The sequence below is a fragment of the Lynx rufus genome, unplaced genomic scaffold (genome assembly GCF_022079265.1).
Source record: "Lynx rufus isolate CCGP_SWC_20201006 ecotype Redwood Valley unplaced genomic scaffold, mLynRuf1.p SCAF_12, whole genome shotgun sequence".
NCBI lineage: Eukaryota > Metazoa > Chordata > Mammalia > Carnivora > Felidae > Lynx > Lynx rufus.
The window spans coordinates 57,336,353-57,350,409 of record NW_025814826.1 but is presented as its reverse complement, the minus strand read 5'-3'; the positions used below and the strand labels follow the sequence as shown (position 1 = coordinate 57,350,409).

The window sequence follows — 14,057 nt, the reverse complement described above, 5'->3', positions numbered from 1 at the left end:
TCCTCTTTTTTCATTGAATCAAAATTTTATGAAGTGGCTGCTGTAAGGCCCTTAGTTGAAAGAAGGATTTCTCTTCCATGAAGCTTCTGTTATTTTACATCAGTGTGGTTTTGCATAGACCAGATCTTGCTGTGAGGCTGAGCTTATCGTCTGTTTTTTTCATACCCACCGTGTGAAGTCAGATCAGATCCAATCAAATCACATAACACCCAGCCAGCCCTCTGCTATAGCCATCCTGCTACCACTCGAGGCCAAATACAAGGGTGCCATCTTGCACCCTCAGTAATTAAAGGGAAATCCAGTTGTTATCAAGTGAAATAGCTTTCCAGTCTCTTCCTCGCCCCCCTCCCCCCTTTCATCTCATAGTCCTTCTGTCCCAGTCGAGAGCCTCATTCCGCATCTCTGACAGTCATTCTCTAGCAGGAGAACTCCTTTTTTTGACCCATGGTCTTTTTCTTTTTTGGTACACTCTGCCCACCATCATCTGTCAACTTGCTTTAGAAAATTGACTTAATTGTTGTTCTTTCTTCTAGCGCACTGAGTGGTCCCTGTTACATGCAGTAGAAAGTTAGGAACTTAGGCCAACAGCTAAGGTCCTCCACAATCTGGCTCCAGCCCTGCTTTCCACCCTTACTCTTCGCTAGTCGTTTCCCCTTCTTGCCCTGAGTGCACCGGGTTACACTCCACGTCATTTGAAAACATGCTCTCATCCCCTGTCTGGTTGTAATACCATGCGTACCTGCCCGCCCTCACCTGCAAGAGCTGCCTCTTCAGAATCCATTTTTGTTTCTTCCGGTCAGACGTAGTCTTTCTCTCCCCTCCTTTTTTTTGTCATTGCCTCTCAGCTTGTTGTTTGGATACTTGTGTGCTCCTGAGATGGAGGCCAGGCCGTGCCCTCGCCATCTCCCTGCCCCCGTAGCATTTAGAGCCACTCCTTGTTACAGGAGGTAGCCCAGCAAGGTTTTATTTAGTTGCTTGATGTCATGTAAAATATTTTAAGAGAGGTTACTCTTTTTGAAAAATTGCTTAATACCATTTTTAACCTATTTTTAAATATACGTGCACATGAGGGTCTAAAATATAAGAGTATTTATTAGAGTAATTTAACAAGCATTAGCGAAACAGTCACTCTGCCTCGGTTCTTTTATAAATGTTATCATATTTAATAATTTATGAACTGATATCAAGTGCTTATTTTCCACACAGGCAGAAGGAGAAAATGAAGTAAATAACGAATTGGCAAATCGAATGTCTTTGTTTTATGCTGAGGCAACCCCAATGCTGAAAACCTTAAGTGACGCCACAACAAAATTTGTATCAGAGGTAAGTGTTGCCTGGACAGTTACTCTCTATGTTGTTACACTTCCTGTCAGCAGCCAGGGTGACCTGTCCAGGCCTCACGACGTTGCCGTCTTCTGTGCGTCTTCTGTGCGCGTGCACTGAGTCCTGCCCCTTCCCGGAGGCACACGCATACACATCTACCTGCCTGTTGGCAGCTTCCCTCTGGATGTCTAGGTGACACCTCAGTGTTACCGTGGCCAAACCCAGCCCTTTCTGCAGTCTTTTCTGTCTTGATAGTACCACTGTAAAAGCAACTGATTTAGGGGTTATCATCCTGAATTCCTTTCTTTATCTCACCTCTTATGTCTCTTCCATCAGATAGTCTTGTTGACTCTGCCTCCAGAATACATCCTGAATCTGAAAACTTTGCCCCTCTCCTCCTCTACCTCTCCACATCAGCCCACCACTCTGTCACCTGCATTCATGTTCCTACTGGCCTTACTTTTTCCACTCTGACCCCACGATGGTCCTTTCTTCAAAGAACAGCCAAGTAATCTTTTTTTTTTAATTTTTTTTTTAATGTCTATTTATTTTTGAGAGAGACAAGAGTACAATTGGGGGAGGGGCAGAGAGAGGGAGACACAGCATCTGAAGCAGGCTTTAGGCTCTGAGCTGTCAGCACAGAGCCTGACATGGGGCTCAAACTCACGAACCGCGAGATCATGACCTGAGCCGAAGTCGGACGCTCAACTGACTGAGCCACCCAGGTGCCCCAGTAATCTTTAAAAAAAAAAACAAATGCCTTTCTTCCTCTGCTTCAAGTGTTCCCAGTGACTTCCCAGTATCCTTCGGATAAATTCCCCATACCTCATGGCCTGTGGGGCCCTGGCTGCATGTAGTGGTTGTTTCCACTCAGCCAGAATGGAAGTGACTCTCAGGAGCACAGGGTCTTGGTTCTCTAGCTCTTAGCCGTATCCCTAGAGCTTAGAACAGTACCTAGAATCTAGCACACTTTTTTAAAAATTAGGAGTGGGAACCAAATTCTAAAGTTGTCAGTTTTCCACATCGTGCTGGATTTTAAATTATACTTAAGTAATAACTATCACTTTCACTTTTTTTTCTCTATATACTTTTACAGAATAAAAATTTACCAATAGAAAATACCACGGATTGTCTAAGCACCATGGCCAGTGTATGCAGAGTCATGCTCGAAACACCGTGAGTATTAGCTGATCTTTTTCACTCTAACAATCCTACCGAAGTTGGTGTCTAGATATGAACATGTCTTATTTGGAAGGTGGGAATTAATGTTAATATATGAACGATATTAAAGTAATTTGGAAGCTTAATGTAACTTCTGGTTTGAGTAGAAAGTACAGTGGGTTTTCAGGTGCCTGAGACCAGTCAGGCTAACTTAGAACTTAGACTCTTCAGAGTGGGGAATTTTGTGGTGCTCTTATTGGAGGTGGGGGAGGAGCTTTGGTGTTTTGGTTATGCTTCTCATTAAGCATTCTCTCCTTTTCAGTGAGGAACCTTGCCCTTTTGCTAGATGAATGGTTGCCCTCCTACTTCATAAGGCTTTCCAACAAAATGATGTGTGTAATAGCGCTTTGGAAAAGGAAGAGCTGCCAACTCTTCTCCTTATCCCTGTCCCTCGGTATTAGTTCACAGTCTGTGGTTTTTATCCGACACTAATCTGAATTCTCTTCTGGGTTTCCCTTCACTTTCAAGCCATTTATCGTATGTACCACTGTGTTTTCTGGCTGGATTTTCTTATCAGCAGGCAGAAAGAATCCCTCCTGGATTCCTGAATAACATATGGTTCTATTAGATAACTTTTGTTTTTGTGGAGCTTTTCGTTTTCCAAAGCACTATTACGCACATCATCTTTCTGGAAAGCCGTATGAAGTAGGAGGGCAACCATTCATCATTATCATCATTTAGGGGAGTGAGCTCCTGGGAAGCGAAGGGACTTAAGCACGGTGGCCGACCCCACCCATGTGCCTGGATGGTCCCATCCTGGTTCTGGACACTTTCTGCCATGCCATGCTGCCTTCTGCAGAGACAAAATCCTATTTCCCTTTTTCCCGAGAAAGGAATATGATTGAATTTTAGTAAAACTAGAATGAAGTAATATAATGATGTAATACTTTGATTAATAAGTTAGCTTCTAAATAGCAAACATACTTCTCTATTAAGCAAGTGGCTTTTTCCATCATATTGGTGGTAACAGCCTTTACAAAGCACCTGTCCTGAAGCTTTTACTTTGGGGCTTTTCATTTCTAAATTTGCCTCATCTCTGCCAAGCAAAAGGGGTGATATACCAAGAGGGTGCATGTAGAGATCAGAATACCTAAGTGATCACCGCTCTATCAACCTCATTTCCCTGGGAATCTCACCATGGGGAAAGGAGGGTATATGTTAGCATTCCTTTTAGATATCAACAGAGTGTATCCTTCAGCATCAGCTGAAAGTTGAATGAACTCCTTAAGTAGTGATGTGCCTCATCCAGCCATATCTTTTCTACCCCCCAGGGAATACAGAAGCAGATTTACAAATGAAGAGACAGTGTCATTCTGCTTGAGGGTAATGGTGGGTGTCATAATACTCTATGACCACGTACATCCAGTGGGAGCATTTGCCAAAACTTCAAAAATTGATGTAAGTTACAATGCTTTATTTAATTCTCAACCATTTCGGTAAGTGGAGATCGTAGGCTTTTGTTTAAAGAGCTGCAGGTTGCACTCTGTCACAGACCTCAGTTTTATAGTTTCTGATAATGGTGGGTCTCTGTTGCCTCTCATATCGTGCTGGATGGTTTACAGCCATATACGAGTGCAGTAGAATGGAGGACAGCTGGACCTTGTACTCGCCAGCGGTCCTTCTGCCTGTTTGGCAGTGTAAATAAATAATCAGACATCAGAAATTTCATTCTTTGACCAAAGGCCATTTCAAACAAAAGATTTATTTCCATAATGTATAGACAAAGTCAGTAGAGGTGCTCCAGTGGAAAAAGACTATGTAACAGAATACAGATTTTTCTCCTCCCTCCCAGGCATAGTAATTTGTGGCTCTCATCTGGGTGTCAGCTTTGCTTGTCTCTACACAAATTTATATTAGGAATAAAGTAGCTCCCTTGGTTCCTCTGTTTTCTAATTTCTCTCCCAGTCACATCTGGTTCATCAGAATTGTAACCAGTGTTTGGTGAGAATTGTCTTCCATTTTCCCTTTTGTAGTTCAGGCTCTCAGCATTTCGTGTCTAGATTACTGATTGCCAGCCAGTCTCCCTACCTTTCTTTATTCACGTCCATCCTCTGTAAAGAGAAATGAGTTAACATTTATTGAATGATTACTGTGTCCTAGGAAATTTATGCTTGTTGCCCACTTACCTGTGAAAATGCTTCTACGATGTAGATGTTATCTCCCCCGTACTAACAGATAACCTAAAATTTAGGGAAATGACATAGTGTAATTTCTAGTGAATGATGGAGTGGAATTTTGAATCCACATCTCCATGGTTTCCAAAGCTGTGCTCTTCTAGCGTGTTCTACATTTTCACAGTCTGCAGCCCATCTTTACACACCGTCTACACTGAGCTGCTCCCTTTCTAATGGCCCATAACAAGTCCCTGCCCCATAAGTTCCAAATGAGTCCTCCTGGCTTGCGAAGCCCTCTGTAAACCCCTGTGACTCCCCAAGATTCTGTCCTCAGCGTGTGGTAAACTTTACTATTTTTGTCGAGGTGTTTGCCTGCCTGGAAAGGCTCCTCTCTCTGCTCCTTGGCACTGCGTCCATCCGTCCTTTCAGAGACTGCTCCACACCTTCTCCGGGAAGTCTTGCCTTCGCCGCCCTGTAGTTTTCTCATGAGTGTGCCTGCTGCTTTGGTTCTTAAAAAGTTCTGTTTGAGAAACTGAAAATAGCATTTGCGTAGTTTTTTCCCCCTGTTCTAACAGTAATAATTTTGACATTTCCAGAATGTAATTTCTCACGAGTTCCATAGTTGTGCTAATTTAAGTACTACTGTTTTGATAGTGAATGTTCTTTGAGAAAACAGTTTTTTACCTTTTCCATTTCTTCTTCTCCTTAGATGAAAGGTTGTATCAAAGTTCTTAAGGACCAACCTCCCAATAGCGTAGAAGGTCTTCTAAATGCTCTCAGGTGTGTATATGTACATGTGCGTCTGTACAGAAAAAAATATATGTAAGAAAATGCTTCAAAACGTGAATAATACAAAGGATATGAATATATATGTTCATGTTAGAAAAGTGCAGATACCATTTTGCTTATTGGTAACCTTGTGTTTAAATTTTCAGTTACAATATTTTTACAATAAAGAGTGAGTGTGTGTGTGTGTGTGGTGTGCATGCACAGATGAAAATAGCTTCATTTCTTTGCTATAGATTTTGGCTTTCATTTTTTGCTCCTCTTGGGATGTTTATTTTTTAATGAAAGTAGACCATGCTAATTGTAAATAAAATTCAGCCAACCCAGGAAAATTGAAAGCAAAAGAAGGAAATCACATAATCTCACCATTTTGAAATAAACCGCTGTTAATGTTTCGGTGTATATAGTCTTCCACAGTTCGTTCTTTATATTTGTAGATAGTCAAAGCTCTCTGATACTTATCTTTTTATAAATGTAATGCTATACAAACTCTTTTATAACTACCTCTTTTCCCTTAATATAGTGTATTAATATTTCTGTTTTTACAAGTATTTTTGTTACTTTTGTGTATTTCTTGTAATGAAAATAAACTTGTTATTATTTGATGTCTTCTCTTGCTTATACTACTTGATTTAGCTACTGTAGCTCCTAATAATGGTGGAATTGTTTTTTAAGGCAGGATTCTTTTTCCTTTTATTTTTCTTAAGTAAGCTCTAGGCCCAATGTGGGACTTGAACTCAGGACCCCAAGTTTAGGAGTTGCATGCTCTACTGACTGAGCCAGCCAGGCATTTCTTGAATGCTGGACTATTTTTAAATGCAAATCACAGCATATTATAACATCTTGACTACAGAGGTTTAATTTATAGTGTAATTTATTTTCCTAACATAAAAGATAACTTGCTCATTGCTTATTTTGTGTTTAAACACAAAAATTACATGAGCACAGAAATATTTATATAGAAACTTATTGAGGTCACAGGCCATCTTTGTTTCTCACTGCAGTCCACATGATACATGAAAATGATTTCCAGTTCAGTCTTAAGTTTCTCCCATGTTTTGTGAGCCAAACAGGTTGGTTATTCCTCTTGAATGCTTAGTCACACTTGGCACATGATAAAGCAGAATCTATGCTGTGTCATTTCAGTTGCATGGAACCATCAAAGGATTTTATTAAGATTATGAGAAGTATTCTGTAAGCAGTGAGTGCCTGAATAAAGGAGGTCTCTTCTGAACAAATAGCAGAAAGATTACAGAACATAGTATAACCATGAAAATCCTCATAATGTCAAGCTATTTCAGCCATAAGTCTATCAGAAACCACAATGATTGGGAGTTTTTTACTCTGGAGGTTTTTACAGTGTGCCCCTCATTTGTTTCACCCATAATCGTGCTATTGTGAACCATAACTACTCGATCTCTTTCTCAAGACTCCCCGGGTCCCAGTCAGCTCACTTTTTCTCCTAAGACTCTCCTTTCTTATTGGTTAGACTCCAAAGCCACCCAGTGACAGGAGACCTGTTCTGAAAAGGAAGAGAGAATTGGAGGCCAGGAGGGTCTGGTGTTATTTCTTTACTTTGAAGGGACAGTGGTCCACACATGAAGACTCAGAGTTTACTTTTGTTTGCAGTAGTTAAAGGTAGTTCAGTCTTTCCACTCTCAAATTAGGGCAGCGCTGGGCTGTGGGGCTAAGTGAGAGGTGGGGTTAAAGTCTTGCACACGCCAATCTGTGTTTGAGGGGAGAAAAGCACCATTGAGGCAAGAGCCACCGGTCGCTTTTCAGTCTTCTTCGCACGTCTCTAACGGAAAGTAGAAGATGAAGGTTTTGTTGCAGAGATAACTCTCGAACTGTTTTCATTCCCAGTGGATGTGTTTTGTGGCTGGTTCTCATTTTTCCACCTGGGAAGTTTCTTAAGGTTCATCCGTGTACTTGATACTTAGTAGTAGTGGTTACAGTGAGTAACATTTTTGTAGCCCTGTAAGTTTACTGTGTGGTTTCGTCTTTATGACTGTATTTGATCTTGACCACAGCTCTGTGAAGTAGGGGATGGATGTGAGGTGTGGGGCATGTCTCCATTGTATAGCTACCTTGAGCTCTTGAGAGACTTACCGATTGTATAGGCAATTAATCAATGTCAGACTCCGTCTTCATATTCAGGATTTCATTCTTCAAATCCCATATGCTTGATGCTGTACCATTGAGCCTTAAGGTTCCTGTGTGATTGAACCCTGGAGTGTTTTTGGAGTAACTGGGAGGGAAACAAAAATGCACATTCCCAGGCCACCATACCCAGAGAGACTCTAAGGTCTGGTGTGGGGCCCACGCACCTCATTCTATAAGTAAACACCCTTGCTGATACAATGCTGGTGCTTTGAGAAACGTTGCTCAAACTAAATCACCCTCACCCTTAATATGCTTCACTCACAGCAAAGGAGATACTATGTAAAAAGCATTTTATAATCCCCAAAGTGCTATGTAAATGTTCATTGTTAATTAAACCTTTAGAAAATGGAAAACACTTTTGTGGCATTACTTTCTGAGTAGCTGCTTTACCCGAAATGCTCACTCCATCATTTTCCTCAGCCAGCAGTTAATAACCAAAAATTTTTAAGTTTTAATTGCACATGCAAATAATAAGCTATTTATTTGGAGTGCTTCTCTATAGAAATTACACAGTGCCTCCAGCTTACAGGATGTGATTACAAGAAAGCAGCAAGTCCTGTCTACATTCAGTAGGTCGAGAAGTGGAACCAAGTGCCTTGATCATGAGAGAGAGCCAGAGCTCGGAGTTAAGGTTTAATGCTAGATAACTGCTGTCTTTATTCAATTTCAGAGTAAAGATCAATAATAGTTGCTTCTCTTCAGTAGAAAAGTATATGCACTTGGAAAGGAACTTGGTTGTTATGCACAAAGTGACATAAACCCGTATATGTCCGTACACTTTTGCACACGTTAGGTGGTAAAGGCCTTTTCTTGGTAAGAGTGTGGTGACGGGACAGGCCTCCCTCCAGTTGGCACCGTTTGGCAGAAAGGACGTGAGACCTGTTACAAGTGCATGGTCTCATCCCGCAGAAGGAGCCAGAGCACTCCCGCTCCCGGTGTCACAACGTTGCTGAGTAGCGATATGTGCAGCTGCTCTGAGCAGAGATGGTGGTGTGCCAGTTGGGGGCCCTCTGCCCTGTGAGGGAAAGGGAAAAACGGAAATGAAGACAGGGATGATGAACGTTTTTACTTCCTGACATCAGGAGGATATGTGTAGCTACATACGCTTTATCTGCACTTGCAAATGAAAACAGAAAGCTTTAGTCTTGGCTACATCACTTGCCACTTAATGTAAATAATCCTTCATGGATGTTTTCCCCCAGCCTGGCTGCTTGCTTTCTCGCCTGCCTTCCACAAATACTAGTTGAGCACCTGTCCCATGCCAGGTGCTCGGGTGTCTCTTCAGTAATATGTGAACAATTTGGAAGTGCCTTTTTGGAGGGTAAAATTGTAGAGGATGTATCAGGTACTTAATAAGTATTTGTGTCTTTACCTCTGCAAGGAGTTGAGTTCATATACTTCCTTTAGTTTTTCAATTGACTGGAGAACTAGCAAGAATTGGGTTTAAGTTTCTTGAACACACAAAGGCCATCTGTGTGTACTTTGCTTAAAGTTATATATTCCTGAAAGACGATATGTGAAATTTTCACAGGCCAGATTAACTGGTCCAGCATTAAGTTCTGTCCGAATTGTCTCCAAAATATGTCCCATATTCAAGCCTTGAGCACCTGTTTCCATTGCTGCTCATGTCCAGGCCTTGCTCATCTCTCACTGAGTCCCCTGGAGCAAGCCCTTGGTTGGTCCCTCTGCTGTCCCTCTGTTGGTTCCTCTGCTCAATGGCCAGAGCAGTCCTTCCAGAACATAAATAAAGGCCCACATCACTACCCTGTTTGATGTCCTCCACTGGCTTTCACTGCACCTATAATGACTTCCCAACTCCTCACTGTGGCCTGCAGTGTCCTCATGAGCTGGGCTTTCCCGGCATCTGAGGCCCCATCTAGCACTTTCCTCCTTTGCCCTTATGTGAGTGTGTCACTGTCTGTCTTCTCTGCCAGGTTGTAAGATCCTGGAACAGTGCCAGATACATAGTAGGCTCACTTACTGAATTTCGGCTATTAAAGGACTCCTATGGGGACTCTTCTCATAGAATAGTAATCACTCTTCATGATTCTTTACTTGTGGTTTACATGCTTATAGCAAAACACATCTACCTGGAAATAAGGCACTTCAAGAATGGAGACATTTTGGGATGTGACAGTTGGAACTGTGGTAGTTAGTTGAGCTTAGATACAGACTAGAGTGGGGGCCGGCCTTTCTCTGTAAAGGGCTAGAGAATAAACACAGATGTTTTAGGATTTGGGGTTATGTGGTTTCTTGTCACAGCTACTCAACTCTGCCATTGTGGCAAGAAGGTGACCCTAGAGAATACCTCAGTGAATCTGTGTATGGCTGTGTTCCATTAAAACTTTTTATAAACACACTGAAATTTGAATTTCATATAATTTCCACGTTAACATGAAATATTACTCTTTTGATTTCTTTCCCCGTTCATTTTTAGTGTAAAAACAGGGGCACGTGGGGGACTCAGTTGGGTAAGCTTCTGACTTTTGCTCAGGTCATGATCTCACAGTTTGTGTGTTCCAGCCCCGCATCGGGCTCTGTGCTCGCAGCTCAGAGCCTGGAGCCTTCTTTGGATTCTGTGTCTCCCTCTCTGTCTGCCCCATCCCCACTTGTGCTCTGTCTCTCTCTATCTCAAAAATAAATAAACATTTAAAAAATAAGTGAAAGTGTAAAAATATACTTAGCTCACAAGCCATACAGAAGTAGGCGGTGGGCTAGGTTGGGCCGCAGGTTGTACTTGCCAGTCCCTGAGATGGAGTGACAGCTGTTTCCCTGTGAGAGGGCGCAGCTCATTGTTTACCTTAGAATTTAACTGGATCGCTTCAGTAAGGTAGTTCTTCCTTAAGTAAAGAGCTATCGGATATGTTGTGCAGTAGGTGGTTAGGGTAAGCAGGGCAGAGCCTGAACGCAGCTGCAGCTGGAGAGAAAAGGCGCGATGCTGTGAGAGGAGAGTTTCGCCTACTTGCCCAGCTTGTGATAATGATGGGACCCGCGGTAGATCATGCTTTTCAAAATTCCCTAAAATAGCTGTTCTTATACTTTCAGGTACACAACAAAACATTTGAACGATGAGACTACCTCCAAGCAAATCAGATCCATGCTGCAATAGCAGCCCTGGGCGGGCGCCTGCTGTGGACAGAAGACAGTATTCTGCAGTGGCTGAGAATGCACAGTTTTTAGTGATTGCAATTACTATCTCATGTACTCCTGCTTTTTATTTCTTTCCTCTGTTCCTCTTCCCTCTTTTTTAATCATGTTCTCGTTCTCAAGACTTCTTTTCTGTGCCAAAACCAGTAAAGTTCTACTCTGAAGGGACACTGTCCTTTCGAATGGGCCATCTGAGGCAGCTAATTCCGCGTTGCATTGGGGTCTCTACTGAGAAAAATTCTGTGACTTGAACTAAATATTTTTAAATGTGGATTTTTTTTGAAAACTAATATTTAATATTGCTTCTCCTGCATGGCAAAACTGCCTATTCTGCTATTTAAAAACCGTCAACGACTTTATTTTCTACTGCCGCTTTTTTCATGTGCAGCCAAAATGAAAATGTTTAAATTAACTGTGTTGTACAAATGGTACCCAACACAAACTTTTTTTAAATTAGTAAGACTTTTGTTTAAAGTTTTAAGTTTGCATTTTGACTTTTTTTGTAAGGATGTATGTTGTGTGTTTAACCTTTATTAACTAACGTTAAAAACTGTGATGTGTGCGTAGAATATTACGTATGCATGTTCATGTTTAAAGAATGGCTGTTGATGATAAAATAAAAATCAGCTTTCATTTTTCTAAGTGTGGCTTGGTTTACTGGTATTTTGTTTTTAGGCTTCTGAAGCCTTCCCCGTGCATATTTTAATGGAATGCATACACATGTAATTTCCCCTTCTTTTAGGGGAGAGCTGGGTGTTTTTAGTAGTCCTTTTCTTCATTATTGTCTACGTGTGTAGTTTTCATTGTTTCTAAAATTTTGCTAAATGCAGGAAGATCAGTGATCTGGTCATTAGCTTGCCTTTTATTCTTGATTTACTCTTGTATGGGTGGTAGTAATAGAAGGAAAACTACATTTGCTCGATTCACAGTTCCCAGGAGTGAGAGGGAAGCCACAGGAAGCAAAGAGGGCGGAAGGAAGAACGGCCCTCAACACTGGGAGGACAGGGAGTGAGTGGTAAGAGGAACTTGACTCACTGGTGGTAGAAAACAAGGGCTTTTGTTATTTTAAGATCATAAAACCATAATCGTGGAATCTAAATGTGCTGATTGGGAGAAGCAGTTTAAAGGTTGTCTAGTCCAGCTCTGGTGCACCTGAAGTGGTTAAGTGTGGAAGAGAATGCTAGAGGCTTCCGTCAAATCCTTCTGGCTTAATGGTGCCACCTCATGATGCCCACGGCGCCATGGTGGCATCCCTGCTGACCTTCCTGGCCTTCGTCTCACCCTCTCCCGGCCAGGCTCTTTGGCCAGGCTTAACCGCTTGCAGTTTAGATAAGTTGTATGTGGTGTCACACCTCCCTAACTCTGGCTGGTCCCCGACCCTGCCGCTCCCTCCCTCCCCTCACGTCCATTTGATGAGCAGCAGCTTGTGGGACCTTCTTCATGAAGCCTTCAGGATAACCTCAATCTCAGTCTTCTGAGACTATTGAAATGGGTTAAATAGTGGCTCACCTAAAAAATAACGTCGGCCCAGAACCTGAAAATACAACCTTATTTGGTAAAAGGGTGTTTGCAGATAGAATTAGTTTAAGGACCTGGAGAGGAGACCATCCTGAATTCGAGTAGGCCCTGAATCGAATGACAAATCCTTGTTAGAGAAAAGAAGGGGAAGCAGACACAGCAAAAGGCCATGTGAAAATGGAGGCAGATTGGAGCAGCACATCTGCAAGCCAGGGAACCAAGAATTGCTGGCATTTGCCAGAAGCTGGGAGTCCTGGGACCAATCCTCCCTCCAGAAGACGGGCGTTTCCAGAGGGAACCAGCCCTCATTTCAGACTCCCGGTCTCCAGGACTGTGGGAGAACAAACACACTTCTGTTGTTTCAAAGCACCTGGTTGGTAGCACTTCGCTGTGGCAGCCCTGGGAATCTACCACGGGCATCTCGTCAAGCACCTCTGATACTTGACCGCTTGTGGGTACCTTTTCTGACTCTGAGAGAACCCACGAGGAGAGCCACGTCTGATTTTTCCCTCAGTGTCCCCAGGATCTCGCACAGGCCCCAGATTTGAGTAGAGGCCCAGTGAACGCCCGAATGGAGTGAATGCATACAAATAAGTCGTGACGCACCTGGAGTGGACAAAGTGACACTGCTGTGGCTCTTCGAGCCCCCACACTTCTTCACGTTCTGCGTACCGGAGAATAAGTAGAAAACCCCTAACTCTAGACAGAGACCAGCAAACTGGTCTGTGGGCCCATTCACCCACCACCGATTTTTGTACAGCCTATGAACTAAAAGTAGTTTTTACATTTTTAAAAGGTTGAGAAAAACCAAAAGGATATTTCATAACACGTGTGAAGTATATGAAATTCAAACTCCAGTGTCCATAAATAAAACCGTGTTGGAACACAGCCTGACTCATTTGTTTACCTATTGTTTTTGGCTCCTTTTGCACCACAACAGTAGAATGGAATTCTTGTGACAGAGCCATATGGCCCTCAGAGGCGGAAATATTTACTACCTGGCCCCTTAACAGAAGGAGTTTGCCAACCCCTGCACTAGTTACAAGAGCAGGCTTGTTGGAGAACCTGGTGTCAGAGAAGTGGAGGGCTACAGTGTGATGAAAGGAGCCGTCTCTGCTGCCATGGATTTAATTCCAGGTCTGATATTTGCCATTCAGATGGGCAAAGGGAACAAACAGGCAACTTCCCACCTACCAAGTCTGATCTCTTATTTGTGATGTCTGTTCTACAATGGAGGATTATGGGACTGGCCATGGGCTCCTCAAGAAAGACAGCCGGGATGAATTAGGGTCTGCCCTGCGTGCCGGAGGCGGGGAGTGACCCTGCTCTGAGTAGGTAAGTCTTAAATCTCTCTCGAAGCCAGCTTCCTTTGACCTGCCCATCCCCCCACCCCCCGTTACCTCTAAAACAGTATCTGTACCTCTTCCTTCATGATGTAAAGTATCTGGTACATCCACTGCCCCGTTTCTGCAGCCCTCAATGTGGATGAGCAGAATATTTCAGTCGGCTATTTTCCTCCTTACAGATTTGGGTTAAAAAGCACTCTGGACTATTTTATGGTTGCTCCAAATATTTTAGACTTGTCATAAAGATAATTAGCATTTGTGCTCAAATCTAGGTCTTTTGAGTTAAATTGCCATTCTGGTTCCATTTGAGAGTGCACTACCTTCCATTCCATAAATCCTTATAATCCCTTACGGAGCATAGTTTAAGGTCCGTAGAGTACAGTGTGATCACAAAAGATGGAATAGAAAGATCTGGGCATTAAGAGGAAAGCCGAGCCAC

The 14,057-nt window shown here is 42.6% G+C and overlaps 1 protein-coding gene across 6 annotated transcripts in view; it reads left to right on the top strand.

The window, feature by feature from the left end:
• Window positions 1–11,396, top strand: part of CYRIB (CYFIP related Rac1 interactor B) — a 108,120-nt gene extending 96,724 nt beyond the window's left edge. For all 6 annotated transcript variants that reach the window (XM_047074188.1, XM_047074190.1, XM_047074191.1 and 3 more), the window contains 5 exons: window positions 1,207–1,323; window positions 2,420–2,499; window positions 3,816–3,942; window positions 5,368–5,438; window positions 10,653–11,396. In XM_047074188.1, coding sequence (XP_046930144.1) covers window positions 1,207–1,323; window positions 2,420–2,499; window positions 3,816–3,942; window positions 5,368–5,438; window positions 10,653–10,716 — 459 coding nt within the window. In that variant the 3' untranslated portion in view covers window positions 10,717–11,396. The remainder of the gene's footprint in view (window positions 1–1,206; window positions 1,324–2,419; window positions 2,500–3,815; window positions 3,943–5,367; window positions 5,439–10,652) is intronic.
• Window positions 11,397–14,057: the final 2,661 nt, after the last annotated feature.